General features: G+C 44.8%; 1 protein-coding gene across 1 annotated transcript; it reads right to left on the reverse strand.

The window, feature by feature from the left end:
- Nucleotides 1-13,922: 13,922 nt before the first annotated feature.
- On the reverse strand, nt 13,923-16,787 carry LOC146341662 (toll-like receptor 12). Its single transcript, XM_084807602.1, has one exon. It carries the CDS (start codon nt 16,785-16,787, stop codon nt 13,923-13,925), a length of 2,865 nt encoding a protein of 954 aa, XP_084663728.1.
- Nucleotides 16,788-19,760: the final 2,973 nt, after the last annotated feature.

Raw genomic sequence — 19,760 nt, forward strand, 5'->3', positions numbered from 1 at the left:
GTGATTGTTTATCTCTGGCCTACTGCCCTAGTAGCTGCAGTCATGAGTTCCCCCTGTCCCAGAGAAGTTCTGCCTGACAGTACTGTTGCAATTGAATGCCACTGCCATTAATTGTCTTATTACTGGGCATTCACCTTCATTCTCATGCTATTTTCAACAGAGGGAGGAAAGTGAGGGTTGAAGACAGCATTAGGATCTCGCTGAAGTTATAGATGTCTTGCATGGGGCTTTTACATTCAACTGCAAAAATGGGATATTCAGAAGCAAAGCATTGTGGAGGCAAAGATTTAGGGTGCACAATCATATATGTAGCTGACTTTTTGTAACTGCTATTTAAAGTATGAGTCAAGTAGCATCTTTAGGATAACTAGTTTTAACAGAGCATAAAACTTCCACAGGCTATATATAGCCTGCATCTTTTCTACATCAGCACACACAGGAATGTTTCTCCTTCCTTTTTATTATTATGCCAGACTTAGGTTGCAATGTGTGTAGTTGGCTATTAGCTATTGCCATGGTACTCAATAGGAGTATCTTCTTTGTTATTAAAAAGTCTAAAATTATAAAAAATAGGTTCTACAGCTAGGCCTTTATGAGCCCTAGTTTGAATCAACTCCTGAACACCTTTCCCCTCTGGTGATATTTAGAATATCTATGAAAGAGGGGCTTCTCCCAACATTATGACCATGTCAGCATCTCTGTACACTGGCTGTCTCATACCGTCTTCATGAACTTCAAGTTCCTTATTTTCAGAGCTTCACATCTCTGCCTTTGACACTATCTTTGTCTACTTTTATATCCCTTCTTTTTATATCCCTTCTTGCATCCCCTGCTCAGAACAAGGTCAGCTCATGCTGGCCCCATTTGTGTCTTCCTCTCGCTCCTTACTTCAGGCTGTCTTCTGCATTGTTCCTTTTGCCTAGAATGGTCACCTCCACACTGTTAGTCAAGACACACACACCCTCCTCCTCCTCTAAGTACATCTTCAAGAACCACTAATTTAACAAAGTTCTTCCTGAACTTTGCTCTACTTCATCCACTCCTCCATAGTGGTATAGCGGAGCCAGGGCTTGCAGGGATGTTTCACTGGCACTCTTTTAGTAGCAGGGATGCTGATGTCATCTGTCACCCACCCCCTTGACTTCCCTGTTCCCTCTGAGCTTAGCTGCAATCCTCACAGTAGCTGAAGGGAAATGAATTTTTCCAGAAACAATATGTTGTCCCTTGTTGTAATGCGAAGTATTTGGGGAGTGACTTGGTTTGAATGGGCAATTAAGGCTCATTCGCTTTACAAAAGTCCTGTTCCCAGAAGTTGAAAACTCTTAAGTCTTTTGCTGATACACTGCCTGCATTTTTGGACTCTCCGTGGGGGCGTGGCTATGGCGACTGTCATGAGGAGTGCCCGCACTTCAAAATTTACCACTACACCACTGCTCCTCCACTGCCATCTGACTCCGTTCGTACTGCTCATTGTGAGCCCTTAGCCCTTCCCCCATCCACACCTTCTCTGTCTATTAAAAACAGAATTCCTCTGAGTAGGGATGATGTCTGCGTCTGTGTTTTCTATAGTCGTTAACTGTGTTGGCGCTAAATAACTGTTAAGCAGTGAAGGTATGCCTGTATGTATGAATGTATATATTTATTTATTTATAACATTTGTATCCCACCCTATATCATTAAGATCTCAGGGTGGCGTACAGATAAAATCAATTTAAACAGTATAAAACAATAAATAATTTAAACAGCTAAAACATATTAAACCATTAAACAAACTAATACCAATTAAAATCAGAGGCAGGCATATATAGGGAGAGGCACTCCCTCATATATCGAGGTCCCAAGCCGCTTAGGGCTTTAAATGTCACCACCAGAACCTTGAATTCTGACCTGAAGCATATTGGCAGCCAGTGCAATTCCCTTAAAAGTGGTGTTATATGATCTTTATGAGATGTTCCGGTCAGCAGTCTAGCTGCTGCATTTTGCACTAGCTGCAACTTCCAAGTCATCTTCAAGGGCAGCCTCACGTAAAGTGCATTGCAGTAGTCTAACTGGGAAGTTACCAGCACATATACTACTGTGGCTAGGTTATCCCTGTCCAGGAAAGGCCATAGCTGGCAGATCAGCCAAAGCTGGGCCCAAGTACTCCAAGCCACAGAGTCCACCTGGGGCTCCAGTGACAGGAATGGATCTAGGAGTACTCCCAAGCTATGCACCTGCTCCTTCAGGGGAGTGCAACCCCATCCAGGACAGGTTGCTTACCCAATTCCTGGACTTGGGAACCACCAATCCACAGTGCTTCCATCTTGTCAGGATTTAGCTTCAGTTTATTGGCCCTCATCTAGCCCATAATAGCCTCCAGACACTGGTCCAGCACCTTCACCTCCTCAGCTGACTCCGACAACAAGGAGAAATAGAGCTGAGTATCATCAGCATACTGGAGACACCCCACTCCAAAACTCCTAATGACCAAATTGCTGCCAATGATATTCTCCAGTAGGCTAGTTTGCAAGTGTGATGCCCAAAGTCAGCCCATGAGCTTCATGGTGGAGCGTAGAATTAAACGTTGGTTTCCACACATCTAAACCCAACGCTCAATGCCAGCGGTGGGGAATGTGTGGCCTTCCAGATGTTGTTGAACTTTAACTCCCATCAGCCATAGGCAAGGGTGAGGGCTGGTGGGAGTCAGTCCAACAACATCCAGAGGGCCACACGTTCCTCATCCCTGCTCTATGCTATGCCTCACACCGGCCTTGCTGCACTTGAAAAATCAGTTGCTATCAGATCTATAACAATTGCATGAATTATTTGTACCTCTGCATACATGCTACTAATGTAGCATTCAAATTGCAGACAAATAAATCTCACCCAGGGTCACAGTCATACCCTAAAATGAACTCATACATTAGAAATTTGAATGCAGGTATTTGGAGGCATGAATCATTCTTCCATCTCATATACACAATCTTCCCTTAAAGGCCCATGAAAGTCTGAACACGAATAATTTCCAAACCAGCTTTAAAACTTCCCCCTTTGAGCTGACATTTAGTGGCTGAAGTTAAACAGACATAGGACAATTTACAATGGGAGTGTGTGTGTGTGTGTGTGTATATGTTTTCTTTTGGACTATTGCCACCTACCTTGGAACCTTAAAAATGGGCAGGATAGAAATTGAAATAACTAAATAAATATAAAGAAATGTCTGAATTGGCCCTGCCTTGTCCAGGGGAACCTTTCCCCTTTCTTGTCTTTCCCTTTCCATAGTGTCTGTATCGCTGCCAATGATATTCTCCAGAAGGCCATTTTCAGCCCTTGTGACATCCCTTAATCAGGCAGCCTCCACCTCAAAAACTGCATAGAATGTGCCCAGCCCCAGCAGAACCTTCAGTTTAGTTCAGGCAGATTAACTCCATCACAACATGGAATGTGTGACAGTCCAGTGAGCTGTTTGTTGATCCATCAGTAGCTGAGGTCATTGTTAAGCTTTTCAATTAGCCATTGAACGATCTGGATAGAGTGTCACCCTGACAGCTGCCCAGGCCCGGGGGTGGGGGTGATATAGTTCAAGGGGATGACTGAAGCACTGTTCCCAGTGTTTTAATCACATCTAATGCGATGTTTCCCTATTAACATTTAAAACATGCATGTAGGGAAGCAAGCCCAGAAATGGTCAAAGATGCACATCTTAATTATGTGCAGAGTCCACCGGGAAGTTCTCCTGCACAAGATTTGCCAAAATGAACAGGAGATAGTTGTGTTCTTACTCAGCTTCTGTTCATTTTGATGGGTCTTGTTCAGTAGGACTTCCTGGGAGAGTGCTCACAGCATTACAAGGTTAGAGCAAAATATAAGGCTCCAGAACTTTTGAGAAGATCCAAGGAGTTTTGTGAGGCATGGGGGTCTCTGCAGGAGAGGGCCTTCTCTGCAGTGGCCCCACACCTCTGGAATAAGTTGCCATCAGAGGTCCACCATGCTCCAACACTGCAGGCTTTTAAGAAGGCCCTGAAAACATATTATTTTACTCTGGCCTTCTCCTAATATGATTGCTTTTGTTGTTGGGGGTTTTGTTTTGCTGTTTTTATTGTTCTTTTTATTGCGGTTTTTATTGTAGTCTCACTGTTTTTATTGTGTTCTTATCGTTCATCATTTGATAACGGTTTTCTGTTGTATTGTCGTATGCTGCTTTGGGAGGGCTTCTGCCCTGAAAGGTGGCCAAGAAATATAATTAATTAATTAATTGCGGGGGTGGGGTTGTCTTCCATAGGGGCTTGAGCCTGAGCATCTTTCATCTTTGCAAAACATGGGCAGGGTTGAATGAAAAGAAAAGATGGGGTGGGAAGATGGTGGCAAGCAAATGCAATGTGCTCTGTCTCCTGCCACTTCCACCAAATATCTTGCAGGCCTGGGCAGACCTATCTCCTTTAAGGAGCAGCTGGGCTAAAGGTGGTGGTGAGGGCACGGTGGGTGGAGGGGGAGATTGCAATGATAGTGGGTATATGTACCCCTTCCCATTTGGGGATTGCAATGGAACTCTGTACATGTGTGTGGTAACATCTTGTTCTGCTCCATTCATCAGGGCTGTGATCCTTAAGACTAAAGACTACTGTAATGCGCTCTACGTGGGGTTACCCTTGAAGACGGTTCGGAAACTGCAGCTGGTACAGAACGTGGCGGCTCGCCTGATTAAAGGCAGCCGCCAGCGAGATCACATCACTCCAGTGCTGAAGGAGTTGCACTGGTTACCAGTTGTTTTCCGGGCCAAATTCAAGGTGTTGGTTTTGACCTTTAAAACCCTATATGGTTCTGGCCCAGCCTATCTTAAGGAGTGCCTCCAGCAGCACCAGACAGGCCGCTTAACAAGATCAGCCTCGGATGGCCTTCTCTCTGTCCCATCAGCCAGGACAGCTAGACTGGTGGGGACGAGGTAAAGGGCCTTTTCTGTGGTGGCCCCCACTCTGTGGAACTCCCTCCCTAGGGAACTCCGTCATGCCCCCTCTTTAATGAGCTTCCGTCGTGCATTAAAAATGTGGTTGTTCAGGCAGGCATTTGGGGTGGGTCAGGGTATTTTAGAAAATGTTTTTATTGTAGAATTTTATTGTTTTAAACTGTTTTTATTGTATGTTGTACATCGCCCAGAGTGGCTGGGTGACCAGCCAGATGGGCGATTAATAAATTTAATAATAATAATAAATAAATAAATAAAGTGCTCATGAGGGTTTGGCCAGCATTAGCAACAGTGGGAGCAGAATGCCTGGGGGATGTCTCCACCAGCGATTTATTCTGAGCTGGCTGCATTTGGAGATAATTTGAGATATATGACATCATGGCCATCCAGCAGCCACCATGGAGCTTATCACAGAAAAACTGGATTTCCTGAGACTGCTTAAAGTCCAAAACTTTTCCTTAAGTCAGGTTCTCCACGATACAGTTGTTGTGTGTCCCAGCCCCTGCATTTACCTCGGGTATGCTAGCCCTGCCAGGGGTGTGCCGTTCACCATGACCCCAGTCAAGAGGTGTTTCCCGTCGCTGTGTTTCCTATCTCTGTGTTTCCCAGCACAAACCAATAGTGTCTACTCAGAAGTAACTGCCATTGTGGTCAATGAGGCTTGTCCCCTGAAGGTGCACACCAGCATTTACAGAGATCTTGCTCAATTGAAATAGTGCATTTTAAAGCACTAATTCCCTAAAGGCTGTAAAGTGCTTTCCCGAAGCTGCGATTCTCTGTTGTTTGGTTTATTACCTTCAGAAGTAACTAATTACACCTTCGTTCTTGTGCAGCATTGGGTTAGAAAGGGAGCTGGTTCCCCATCCCTTTGTTTCCCCTTCCTGTCTTTCCCAGCACAAACATATGTGGGTCTACTCAGAACCAATGGGAAGTAACTCCCATTGTGGTCAGTGAGGCTTGTTCCCAAAATGCGCATTCCCAAGGTTACTGAGATCCCCATGAATTGAAATAATACGAAGCTTCAAAGCTTCAATTGATCACAGCAGGGCAGCAAGAACACTGTGTTCCTATAATGATTATTTAAGGAAATGTGTAATACGGGACAGGGGGGGAGAGAGAAGATGATTTTCAGCTTCAAGGCAGGGGAAACACTGTGTTCCTGTGATGACTGTTGCTTTAAGGAAGGAAGTAATACGGGGGGGGGCGGGGAAGGAGAGTGATTTTTGTCAAGACACAGGAGGAAACCTCAAGATTTTATCAAAGGAGAAAGGCAGGGAGCCTGGATGGGGGGAAGCCTCTCTTATTGGTTGAGCAGCCCCTGCTAGTCAGATGATGTTCACTCCAACCCCCCATCCCACCCAGAAGTATGTTCTGTGAAACGACTTACACTGGTGTGGTGCACTAGCTCATGAAGCCCTGCGCAGACCCAAGTGCACCAAAGACGATCCCTTGAAAAAATCCGGGTAATCCTCCATTCGCTACTCCTTCCATTGTCATGGAGAACGCCCCCCTGGTCTTTGCCAACAGAGAGATTACCTGTAAATGGAGATGAGTGCCTCCCCTATGTGGAGACACTGCTCCCCACGGTTGCAGGGTGGGAAGAGGGTTAGCTTACCACAAAGAAAAGATACAGTATTTACAGCTGGCAAAGGAGATGGGGAGACATTCACAGTACTTATACATTACAGCATGTGTTTTTTTCCTTCCTTTGCTTACTTGTATGGAATGCTCTGTCCTGGCAAACCCAGTTGTTGGAGTGGAGTTTGGTGTTAAGTATATGTGTCCGGTAATTTTATTTATTTATTTAGAATAGTTTTGGATCACTCCTCTGCCCAATAAGTGCTCAAGGTGATGTACAATAAAAGTGATAACAAGAATAATGTACAAAAAACTACAAAAGGCTCATCGATTTTTAAAACTGGGGATGCCAAGGCAAGGTATCTGTTAGGGTTCTAGGCAGAGAAGTATTAAAAATGTGCTTAAGTCCCCATGTGTGTTGTGAGGTCTGGCTGTTTTATGCAAACTTTTCCCTTTGTGTGCAAAGTTCCCTTTCTCTATAGTTTCTCATCAACAACATTCCCCTTGTAAGCTCTACCTTGTACAGCCTGAGGCCAGAGAGATTGGGGGTGTCTACATTAACAGAAAATCCCGCAGCCCTACCAGAGCAGTTTGCTTCTGTTTCTGTGGCGCAATTAGGACTGGCTCCTTTAGATGACAAACATGACATGGAATTGAAAATACCCCTTCTAAGCAGCCTTACTGGGGCTTTCAATATTTTTCAGTGAAACAGTGCCATCTTGTGGCAGAATTATCATACTATATCAGCACTACACACTACAGAAATGGCAGGGTTTTTAAAATTCCAGTTTATCTCCAGTCTTTTTTTAAGGCGGGATAACCTGGAAAAACCACTGATGATGTCCTGAAAGCTAACGATGTCATGTAAGGGACCTGCAAACTTCTGTGAGTGGCCAGTCATGAGTACATAAGAAATGCCTCATGTGCCATGTGCCCTGTCATCTGAGCTGTGCAGATTATATACTGGTGGTGCTGTGCTGCAATAGGGTGCTGAGGGCTAAACTAGACACTACATTAAATGTGTAGTGCTTAGGTGATCCTAACATTTTATTTTACTCTAGAGTAAGCATGAGGGGCCCTGATCCAGGTCAGGACCACCATGCACAAGTAGGGAGGGTTATTATTAATTACTTTATACCACCCAATAGCCAAAGCTTTCTGGGCAGTTTATAAAAGACTAAAACCTAAGAAATACAACACAATGATAATATAAAAACCATTTACAAAAACAATTTTACACAATCAAAAATAAAAATCCCAGGACTGGTTATAACCTTATCATATTTATTTTATTTTATTTATTTATTGCATTTATACCCCGCCTTTCTCCCTCTCGCAAGGAACTCAAGGCGGCTTACATTATCCTCCTCCTCACCGTTGTATCCTCACAACAACAACCCTGTGAGGTAGGTTGGGCTGAGAGTCTGTGACTGGCCCAAAGTCACCCAGTGAGCTTCCATGGCCAAGTGGGGACTAGAACCCGGATCTCCCGGCTCCCAGTCCGTCACTCTCACCACTACACTACACTGGCTCTCTATAGAGCTGTGAAATACCTGGGAGTAAAGGAAAGTCTTAACCTGGCGCCAAAAGGATGATAATGTTGGCACCGGGTGGACCACACTGGGAAGAGTGTTCCATAATCATGGGGCCAGGGGCACCATGGAAAAGGCCCTCTCCCTTGTTGCCATCCTCCAAACCTCCCTAAGAGGAGGCACCTGGAGGAGGATCTCAGATGATGATTGTAGCATTATACCTTCCCACCCAGCCACTCCCCCCCACTCTAAATCCCCCCCACGTGGGGGCAAAAGAAAAAAAAAATACATTGGCACCAATGGCTAGGTGTTTTGTGTGTGTGCGTGTGCGTGTGAGAGAGAGAGAGAGAGAGAGAGAGAACTGAACTTACATTTTTTCCTGGTAAATCCTGTTAGAAATTATTAGGTATTCTTTTTGTATATTATATTTTCATCTTTATGAAATAAATTGTGGTGACATAAAAGAATGAAGTGAATTGATTAGTGAATTTGAAGTGTTTTTTGTGACAGGGCAAATAAGTATAATTCATCCATATTCTACAGAGTTAGATAGAGATTCAGCTATTAATGCCATTTTTTAAACGCAGGGTTAGTAATGTGTAATAGTAGAAAGACCTAAAGGATTATCTTTTGGAGTCCACCCTTGTACACTGGACCTGTTTCTTGAGTTCACCCCAGAGGGTTGGGCCCAACATCTCTCTTCTAATGCATTCCAAAGCATGATCCCACCTCCTGCTGACAATAAATCACCAGCTCACACAGTTAAGCTCTCTCCTCCACCTACCCCTCTCCCATCTCCCAGCAGGTGGAAAGAGGATGAGAGGAACTGCGGGGGCGGCCTAGCAACTCCCGATGGGATCCCTTTTTTTCAACTGCCAACTCTTGAGTCCAGCCAGCTGCTGCTGTTGCCGACTGACAGGACCTCTTGTGCTCTGAGGTCATCTCTTTAGAGCTCATTGCTCTGGCATCTTCTGGCTTTGCTCCCAAGCTATCGGCATCTACAGCCTCACAGACCATTGACAGTGGGAACGGACACCCCTGTGCACCAAAGTGCTCCACTTTGTGGAGCTGTTCTTCTTGGTACTACAGATACACACCTCTCAGCCTTCTTTATTGGAGAGGCCTTATGTTGAAGGCCCCTGCAGTTGTGATCATTTTTAAATAAATTACTGTTTCTGCTATAGCAGCCCTCTCTTTCTGTAACTTTGGTCTTCAGGGAGGAACACATGTCGAAGTTCTGAAGTGGTGTACAACTAACATACATACTACATACATTCAGAGAGAGAGAGAGAGTATTAAAATATATATTTTTAATACTCTGTTGTTAATCTTTCTATCTTTCTTATACATTTTACCTTAAGATTGACTGCATCCACAGTGGATCCAGGGCCTCCTTGTTGCTTTGCTGTTGCGCCGCTTTACACCAGCCTCTCTGTTGTCTGTCTGTCTGTCTGTCTGTCTCTCTCTCTCTCTCTCAGAAGCGTCACAGGCGAAAGGCTAGTAGATAGCCTCTCCCTTCTGCTTCAGATCACATGTGATTATTCCTCAGGAGCACCTATCTCTGGCAAGAAAACTGAAGACTCACTATACACTGTGACGGCTGCAAGGCACAAATCCCTTTCGTTATTGAGACAAAAATTAAAGGGGAGTTAACTATCTGGTGTTGGTAACATTTCTATAGTTATGATGCAATAGAAATAAGAGAGATAAAATTAATACAACAAATGTTCTCAAAGAGAAACGGAGTCCTTTTGGGGAGGGTGGCTCTATCCAAGAGTGTGCCTTTGTGTAAAAGGCACACTTTGCTGTGTGTGTGTGTGTGTGTGTGTGTGTGTAAAACCCTTCCCGCTGTCCTTGGTACTGTTTTTTCCCCAATTAAAATTACTCCTGTCCTCCTCAAGCTATTTATTCCATCTTGCTGTTCAAATAGGACCTGTAGAGATTGCCAGGTGTCAATTATGGTACATCGTAACTTCCTAAGAACATAATAATAATTGCTGTGTTCGGTGAGACTTTACTCTTGTTCCCCTTCTGCTCACATTGCTGATTAAGACTTTATACTACTTTGTGTCAGAAGATGGCAGTAGGCCATCTCATTTGTAACGCAAGACTCCAGTCTTCAAGGGGAAAAAACATAAAGTATGCCTCCGTGTTGTATTGTGAGCATTAAGCAACTTACATGAAGGATTACAGTAGAGGAGGCCAGGTGTGGATATACTCCCTTCAAACTCACAGCAGTTGAGATTTTCCCCTCTGCCCAGGTTTACTTTTAGCCATGCTGTCAGTCATAGGCTGAGGCAGTTATTTGAAAGGCAACAAAATGTGGCTTCTTGAAAACCTGCGGTTGTGATGAAATGACAAAACCCAAGCTGTTCTGAGTTAATTGCACATCGTCAGTCTTCACACAACTATCTCAGACCAAAGTTATCTCAGACTGACCACACACACACACACACAGAGAGAGAGAGAGGGAGAGAGAGAGAGAGAGAAATGTGACTGCCAGATACTCAAAATGTTTGGTCAGTAGGCCTTTCATTTTTCTGGCCCACATAGATGATGGAGAAACAAAGGTATACAAAGTCTGGGACAGCTGGAAAAAAGCAAGTCACATCACAGAACCCCAGTAACATCACAACATGGGCCTCTGATACTCTTCTTAAAGTTCCCAATTGTAGATACAACCCCTCTGGGCATGGCATGCCAGGGAAAACTCTGAAATGGACCTGCTCAAAAGCTAAGGAAGCAAACCCTCTAAAGTTGACAATGCTCTGAGGAGAATTTTGAGACCCTTCAGGTCTTGGAAAGAGCAACTTATTAATTCCTGGCAGAAGCTGTGAACCATAAGGGCCTGTTTGGCTTGGAAACTAGAGGCATGAGAGAAACTCCTCCGCCACTTGGGGTCAAAAGCTCTGCTGCCACTCTGGGCCACAGTCAGTAAAAAAATGGCACTCGTAAAATTGAACTCTGGAGCATTTCCAGATGGGAAAGATGAATGTGTATGCTCATTCCCCAGTCTCAGTCATGTGAGACATTTTGTAGTCTTTTTATTCAGGTTTCTGAATATTTCATTACCTTTCCCTCAGTTCCCCTCCCTTTCTCCCCTCCTATTAATTAGACTTGATTCGCATGTTCACCATACAATGATCACCGTGGTGGTTTATCCACCCGCCCCACCTCCATTGCATGCACATGTGCTGGTTGCATGCCAGGGGGATTAGCATAATTACCCTTGGCAGTGCAGCTTTTCATGTCATGCAAACCTGGCCAGGGTGGCTTATTGCCATGGGTAACAAGCCACGCAGAACCCTACAACAACCCATAGCTTATTTCCCCTCCATGATCTTGCAGACCCAGTCTGGGGTGCTGGGATGGGGAGGAAGGGTCTTGGGACCCCTTTTAGCAAGCTATTTATCTCCCGTTCTATAAATTCCCTGGGAGAGGGAAGAACAAGGGGAGCTCCACATTTACCTGGTTACACAAAGGTCTTCGAGCAGTATCCAGCTGTGTCATTCCATTAGCGCAAGTGACGTTGTGCTAGTGGAAACTACATTCTGAACTACGCGGAAGAGAAAAATCCAACTAAAGTTATGTTTGTGGAAGCGTGGTTGCGCAAATGGGATTTGCATTATGCTTATGCAAACCATTGTGAAACAGTTGCACATAACTGTTGTGCAACCCATTGTGCAACCCATTGAGCAACTGCTTACACAACAGGTTATACAAGCATAAGGATGGCGAACCCACCCCCGTCCAGGTTCTCCGGGCACCCAGCCAGCTCCTGCCCCTGCTCGCCAGTCCCCGGACTGCTCTCGAGCCCCTCCCATGCTCAGTGAGCAGCCTGCACTCGCCCCGATGGCCTCATCAAGTATCCCACAAAAATACGCATTCTGTGCATATGCAAATATGCACATTTGGAAAAATGCACATTTCCGCATATGCAAATATGCACATTCGCAAATACGCACATTTTTGCGGATATGCAATTATACACATTTTTGTGATTGCCTTTTTTTTTTTTTAATGGTGACCATGGAGCTCAACTAGGCCACTGGGGTGAGTGCGGGCCACTTGCCAAGTGCGGGCAGGGGGCGAGGAGGGGCAGGGGCTCGGGGTTGCGGCACGGTGGGTTCTGCCAGATTCCCAGACGGAATCGGGCGCCCACACCATCCCTACACAAACGTAATGGCAACCACTTGTGCAATGGAAAGATTCAGCAGAGGTCCACTAGTGCAATTTGAGTTTGCAGAATGTCCCCATTGGATCCTGCCCTATATTTCAAAGACAACCAATATTCTCAAAGGTTTATTTTCAAGCATGTATTGAACATACCATATGAAAAAGCATTTAATCAAAAAGTAGCTTAAAAGCATGCTATTAAACATTCTAATGTGCTCTCGTCATTCTAATTTTGCAGATGATGATGATGATGATGATGATTCACTGTCAAACTATATGGCATTTTAGAGAGGAACATACATAAAAAAGGACAGGTCCATGCCTGCCCTGTGGAATATATAGTCTAAACTTCGACTGTGGGAGAGACAATAGAAAGAGGGAGGGTAACTAGGAATAATACATTAAGGGTGCAATCCTCACGGCTCAGAAGCCCCCAAATTCGGGGGCTTCTGAGATTCCTATGCTCTGCCGGGCTGAAGCCAGCAAGATGGGAGGAGTGGCGGGGGCAAATCTTTGCCTCTCCACCCTCAGTTCTTTGCTCTTTTGCTAGACAGGCTTTTCAGAGGGGGAGGGAAGGCTAAGGAGAAAGGCTTCAGAGGCTGGAGAAGGCCAACAATAAATCGTATCATGGCTTCTCTGGTCTTCTCCCCTGTCCGCCCACTGGCATGCCCCCTTTCCCCTCTCTCTGGGTGAAGTTTCCAACCTCAGGGAGGCAGCTGGCACAGTTCTCTCTGCGCTGGCTGCGAGGGGTGGGGGAAGGGGGTTGGATCTCCTACTCCTCCTTCTGAGGTTGTAGTGCTGTCTCCAGCCTCATCAGGGGGAATCTGAACTATCTTATGGTCCCTGGAATGCTGGCCCAGGGACCATAGGATTGCTTTTTCTCTTGGGCTGCATTTCAGTTAGGATTGACGACTGAGAAATTAAGCCAAATGGATTATAGAAAAAATAGGTTTTGAGAGGGATTGAAAGGAAGAAAGCTGGCACCAACAGGGGCAGCAGGAGAAAAAGAGCAGTCTTGTTTAAGACTTTTGGTGAGCATGGAAGTGTTGGGCGAGCTACCAAAGTTCAGTATGACTGCCAAAATATGAGATTTTTTAATCCAATTTGAAAGAAAAAGTGACCAATTTTTAACATTTCAGCTAATCTCATGACAGAAAGATATCTACAAGCCACCAGAAAAGTAAGGAGGGAGAACATTTTAGTCGTCATAGAATGATCCCAACTATGAGCTTTTCTACATGAGGCATTTGTTGTGTGCTCATCATTCCCTACTCACAGTTATTTACAGGTTCTTTAGTCCATGTCGTGACCCTCCCGTTTCACTTCTGTTTTCAAACAACACTTCCCACAAGATTTTTTAGAGGAAAAGGGAAATTAGTTCTGATGGCGAAAAAGGATGATTTCCTCTTGTGTATTTGCACTATTCCGTGAGACCACAGTGCCACCTAGAGGTTATGTAGAGGAAAAGCAGGAAAGGAAACATTCCTCAAGTAGTGTTCAGATCTCAATTCTGTGATAAAACCAAAAGTAGATGCAGCAGATTAACAGTCTTGTATAGAAAAGCCCTATATTTTCACTTGGAACACTGGAAATAGTATGGAGTCAAGGTTTGCAAAAAACATTTTGAAGCAATTTCCAGGGCAGGGGCGGGGGGTAAAAGACCTGATGATAAAAAGACCTGATTAGAATCAGTCTTAAAGACTGATTTCATACCATTCAGGGAACAGGTTCAAAGAAATGTTTTCCTCAGATCTCCTCCTCTTCCTTAACACCTCACAGGGCTGTTTAAGACTGTTCCTGAGCCTATCCCAAAAGGCAGGCTGGGCAGCTGGCTCCTCAGGCCAGTCCAAGTAAGTCTGCCTCTTCACCAGCTTGGCCAGTCGGTGGTAAGCTGAAAGCCGATACTTGGAGATGTGTTCCAAGAATACCAGGATCAGCGTGTCCTCTCCCTCAGTCAGGAGTCGGTACGTGGCTAGGCTCAGCTCCAGAGAACACCAGTGGCTGCACAGGGAGTGCCGGCTGATCACACAGATAGCCTTCCGGCTGCTGTAGAGGTTGTCCATAATATTGTCCACAACGGCCTTGCCCACCACAAAGTCCCTGCTGTGCAGACAGAGCTTCAGGAAGTGGGGGCCCTTGTGCTCTAAGTTAGGCACCAAGTATTGTAGGACCCACTCCTGGTCCTGCATGCAGTAAGACACAAAGGCATCATACTCAAACCTTTTGTCTTTCCCTATGTCACCACACAGCCTATGCCACCAACCTCGCAGCAAGTAGATGAGAAAGAAGATCTCTGGACCACAAGTGGCATGAACCAATGGGAGTGACATGAGAAGAAAGAGCAGAAATGAAGTGACAACAAAGAGAATGAAGTCTATCTTTAGGCTGCAATTCTGCTCAACAAATGGCAGGAGAAGTTCAGTTTTCAGCATTGTTGTCAACTCTTGACACTTCAGTGGAAATGCGACAGACACATAAAGATCTTTTTTTCCTAATACCCAGCTGACAAACCAAGCATTGGAACAGTAGCACCCAAGGCTGACTTCATACAGGTATAGGAACCTGAGTTGCCTCATTTCATCCTGAAAGCCTGCGTCTAGGGTAAGGATTACTTCATATTCCAGCACAAGAAGCTGCAAACTTTTCATGTCCCGGAATAAAACAGCTGTTACATATTCCAGACCTGACTTCTGCAAGTGCATTACCTCCAGCTGAGTGAGGTTCTGGAAGAGGTACTGGACATCATGTGTAGAAATATCTTTCAGTGCAACTTCAAGGTTAAAAACCACCAGGATCCTTAGGTTTGGCAAATGGGAAAAGTTGAACCCTTCCCTATGGGATTCCCATAGGCCAAACCTGTAGTGAAGTTTTTCTAGCAGAGGAAAATGATGAAAAAAGGGCCTAGAAGTGTTACAGAAAAATGTGGTACTGGCTAAATGTGACAAAAAAAGTTCTTTCACTTGGGGGAAAAATGGTGATTTGCATGAGTCTACCTCAAAGTGTTTGCAGTTAACTGTTAATTTCTCCACAGTAGAGAAAATATTGATGCTTTCTTCTCGGAATCTAATTTGGGAATAAGATTTAATAAGGAACATTTTGAGGCCTTGAACTGAAAAAGCCACATCCAAGTTGCTATGCTGAGATTCTGAATCAAAATATAGTTCTCTCAGCATATTCACACCCTGAAAGAAGTCTGTTCTCAACACCTCGATGGGATTGCCCCTCAGGTCCAAGGAAGCCAGTCTGGAGAGGTTAGAAAAGAGATGATTTGCCAGATGATTAATGTTGTTCTTTCTCAGATTTAGAGCCTTAAGTTGATGGAGTCCAAAAAAGGCCAGTGAATCAATCCTCTCAATACTACACCAACTGAGTGAGAGCTTCTGTAAATATGGCAGGCAGGAGAAGGCATAGGCCATGAGGGAGGTGGTATTGTTTATGGAGAAATCCAAAATCTGCAGTTGGGAGGTGAAATTCACTCTGTCATACACTGGCAGGCACAGGCCCCAGTGGAGGTTATTTCGAGAAAGATTTAAAAGCTGGAGTTGGGGCAGTTTGTATAGGAGCAAGGGATCTACATGCTCTATTTTGTTCCCTTCAAGCACCAAATTTTCCAGAGAGTGGCAGGCACGATAGCCTAAACTGTCAAAGCTTTTGAAATAATTCTGGGTCACTGTTAGAGAACGGAGAGAGAAATGGGACGCCAACATACAGATTGGGTAAGTCTGGCTCTCAGACAGGCTCGTCTCCTCCAGTGAAAGAGAGTCAAGGTTTTCTATTCCCAAAGCCAGGAGCTCACTTAGAGTCAGGTGGAAAAGACTCAGTTTCAGCGAATGAAGAGAACTACTTTGGCCTTCAGGACTCAGTTCCTCTTTCGGAGACCAGGAGGCTGGGACAGCAAGACCTGGACTGTTAGGATGCAGCTTCAGAGAGAAAGGGTGAGAAAGTGAATCTGAAATTAGGTGCTTTACAGATACTTCAGGTATTGACATCAGTGATGGGAAGATGCTCAGCAGTTCCAAAAACTGCTCCAAGCAGCATCTAGTAATTGAGAGCGATTGTAGTTGGCTAGGAAGCTTTATCCCTCTCTGTCCAGCAAGGGTGATATCTGTTAGGACTAGAGTTTGAAGAGAATGGATAGGGAAGAAAGTCTCAGATATGTCAAGGATTCTGGAACAAGGCTGAGGGTTCTGGGAAAAGATTAGAAGATGCTGCAATTTGCCCAAGTCTAGGAAAGCCTTTGGGGAGATAACAGCTATCTTTATACTGAGTTTCAGATAGCGGAGTTCAGGAAAAGCTTGGAAAGCTTGTTCTTTCAAGATGTTGACGTCTCCTGAGACACAGAGAGCTTGGACCTCCTTGGGGATGGTTATTATGTCTTCTGGCAGGCTAGTTACATGTTGGCAGCTCACGATCAGCTTGGTCGTAGTAGGAGGCTTGCAGAGGGGAAAACGATTAGAAACATAAATCCTCAGTGACCCTTCAATAAAGTAGCATTTGGGGCTCATCCAAGCAAGACAGAATGGTAGTTCCAAGGAAAAGAGCACCAACATGGCCAGCATCGTTCCCTTCCTTTGTCCTGGCTTCTGTATCACGGCTTTGGTTGATTGTAGTAACACCAAGAGACCTGACATGGTAAAACAAACAGTTTTAGTTCAGTGTGTTCAGCGTTTTTGTTTGTTTGGTGGTGGCAGGGCAGCCATCTTTCCTTTAGGGAAGCTTCACTGCGCTTCTGAATTCTTATTGGGACACTATAGTAAGCTTCCAAAGAACCCTAGGAAGCCCGTGTTCCTTTGGACACAGTTTGAAAATGAATAACATATGGCTTGATATTGAAGGACTGTCAGAGGACTACTGTCTACTTCAGTGTTCTTCATGGCAAGGCCCGAGGGCCCCTGGCGGCTCCCAGTCAGCTCAAATGCAGATTTCTGCCCCCCCCCCCCCATTCACGCACTCCTTTTGCAGTAGCTGCTCACACTCAGCAGGGGCTCTCTAGCTTTATTAATTTAATTAATTAAAGTATTTTAATACTTTAAAGTATTTTAAACAAGGGTTTGCCTCATTGTGTGCTTTAGCAGTGGGTTGGTGGAGGCGAAGGCAAAATTTGAATGCACAGATGAGGAAGAAGCAATGTGGACCTGTGCTGGGTAATTTTGCAACACTGACTAGAGCAGCACACTCTCAGGGTTGAGAAAAAGATCCATCCTAGCCCAAGGACCAAGTGAATCTGTCAGAATTTACCTGCCCAGTGACTTGGTGACTGACAGACTGACTGAGGCCTTGCTTGGATAACGTGAATGGGAATGGGGAGGAGAGGCCTGAAAAGGCATCCAGCAAAGTCCAGGCTACACCATCGCCGCTTGACCAGAGGGGGGAAGAGGAGAAGTCCCTCATGGCCCAGAAAAGGCCCCCAAGTGGTCTTGGCATCGGTGACAGGAGCCAAGTGGCTCCTGCATGAAAAATAGTGAAGATCACTGCTGTAATCGAAAGTATCCTCTCTTTGAAGGGCTGTCCAGTTTAAAGATAAAGAACAATTAGAATGGAGAGCAGGTATCTTGAAATTGCCCATCATCAACATTTAGCACCGAACAGCAGACTGAACAAGCAGGCACACAGGTTACTTGATCAAAGTCTTCCCATTATAGGGAGATTGTAGTAAAATTCTATTTAAAGTATAATTATTTCTAAATCTGCAATTATAGCATAAGCATATGCATTTTTAATTTTTTTATTATTATAAACATTTCAGAAAAACAAAACCATGAGGAGGAAGTGATTTTTTTTTAATGCAGATCAGTCTCCTCTTTTTTGGTGATGTGTTTCCTCTTTTCTGGCAATGCATAAGTGGCCACCCCAAAAGCCGGTCACGCATCTACCTCTGGGCCAGTTCCTGAGTTCAGTATTCTGTCTATGTATGTGTGGGAGGAGATGAAGAAAGACCCCCCCCCCCCAAGGCAGTTTGAATGTAGGCTACAGAAGCAAGGCCAGGATGGTTTGCTGCTGGCTTACTTGGAAGACAGGAGTCTGGGTAGGCTGCATGCTGTTTGTTTCTGGGGAACTGACGCTGCTTTAAAGACTTGCACTACATGCCTGGGTGCGTGCTTGGTTCTCCCCTAAATCAATTTGTATATTTTCAAAGAATCTAATATTCCCAAACAACAACAACAACAACCCAGTAACAGCCTGTTGCACACTGCCCGCTTCCCCAAGCTGTAACAGGTTCCAGAAGCAGCTCTTTCGAGGTTTAGGTTCTTTTGGATGAGAGTACACTGGCATTTTTGTAGTAATATCTCCACTTTGATAATATTTTCTTTCAAATATACAAACAGCGCATAAGTGGGAACAAAGAGGCAATACGACAAGGCAGAAGATCCCCAGAGAGCACCTTGGGCAGCCCCCTACCCCTAATCTCGGCTAACTCCAGCTAGAAACTCTCCTCCACCTTTTTCTCTCTCATCACACAAACATTTTATATCTGCTTCTCTTTTTCACCTGGAGGAGTATTATTTTCCCCAAACTCCTTAAAAACACAGAGAAGTTGCTTCTATATTGGAGCCCCTTAATGCTGCAGAAGAATTTCTTTTCCATAATTAGCTAGAAGTGGAATTAAAATAGGGAGTTCTGCATAGCACATTACAACACTACTTTTTTCAGCAATCCACCTTCCCTATAGCCAAGATTATTTTGTAATATTTACTCACAAGTAAATCCCATTCAGCAAAGGTTCTTTCAAATGGTAATTGAAAGCGTCCTGTTTGTAGGTTCTGCTAATTTTATCGCTTTCTGCTGGTTGCAGCTGGAAGTTTGGTAATGAATTGCCCCTTACTTGCCCCTTGAGCTCAGCCTGTTTTAATTGCTCCAATGTCAATTTATGTTCCCATGTTGTGAAGGGAGACTTTAATTACTCATTTACTCTCATTACCTTTTCTTTTCGTTTTTAATAGCATAAAAACATATAATTGGAATGGATCTGTAATGACTGCCAGGGATAACGGCTACTTTCAGGGTCCGGGTTCGGACAATCACAGGGGGGAAAGAAACCATTGTGGCTTCTCCTCCTGCTCCTGCACATTTTGTGCATGCACCCATCATTTACATAATTACCCGTGCTGCAGCATGGGTTGGCATAGTGTCCAAACTCAGCACACAGCGCAGCAGGGTGACTTCATACCCACCCCTCAACCCACGACTTGCACCATACACTGGGTTCGGACAACACGCCAACCCATGCTGCAGCCTGGGTAATTATGTAAACAATGGGGGCATGGGGGCAAGAGGAGAAGCCATGATGGCTTCTTCCCCCCCACACACACACGATCATCTGAACACCCCAAGGTGCTCCTAGAGGCTGTCAGCCAGGGCCTCAGAACCAACAGGGGAAGCCCAGGTATTGCTGTACATAAGTCCCAGAATCTAGTAAGACTTCTTTACAGTTCTTTCCTGAGCCAGGTCACTGCAGATAAACTCTTCCATACATGAAGGTTTCCTTGAACACCAGCCTTTCATTCCATAGCTCCTTCCTACATCTTGCTGAA

This window comes from Heloderma suspectum, chromosome 6 (assembly GCF_057233095.1).
Source record: "Heloderma suspectum isolate Gila_16-S chromosome 6, 16-S_ref, whole genome shotgun sequence".
NCBI lineage: Eukaryota > Metazoa > Chordata > Lepidosauria > Squamata > Helodermatidae > Heloderma > Heloderma suspectum.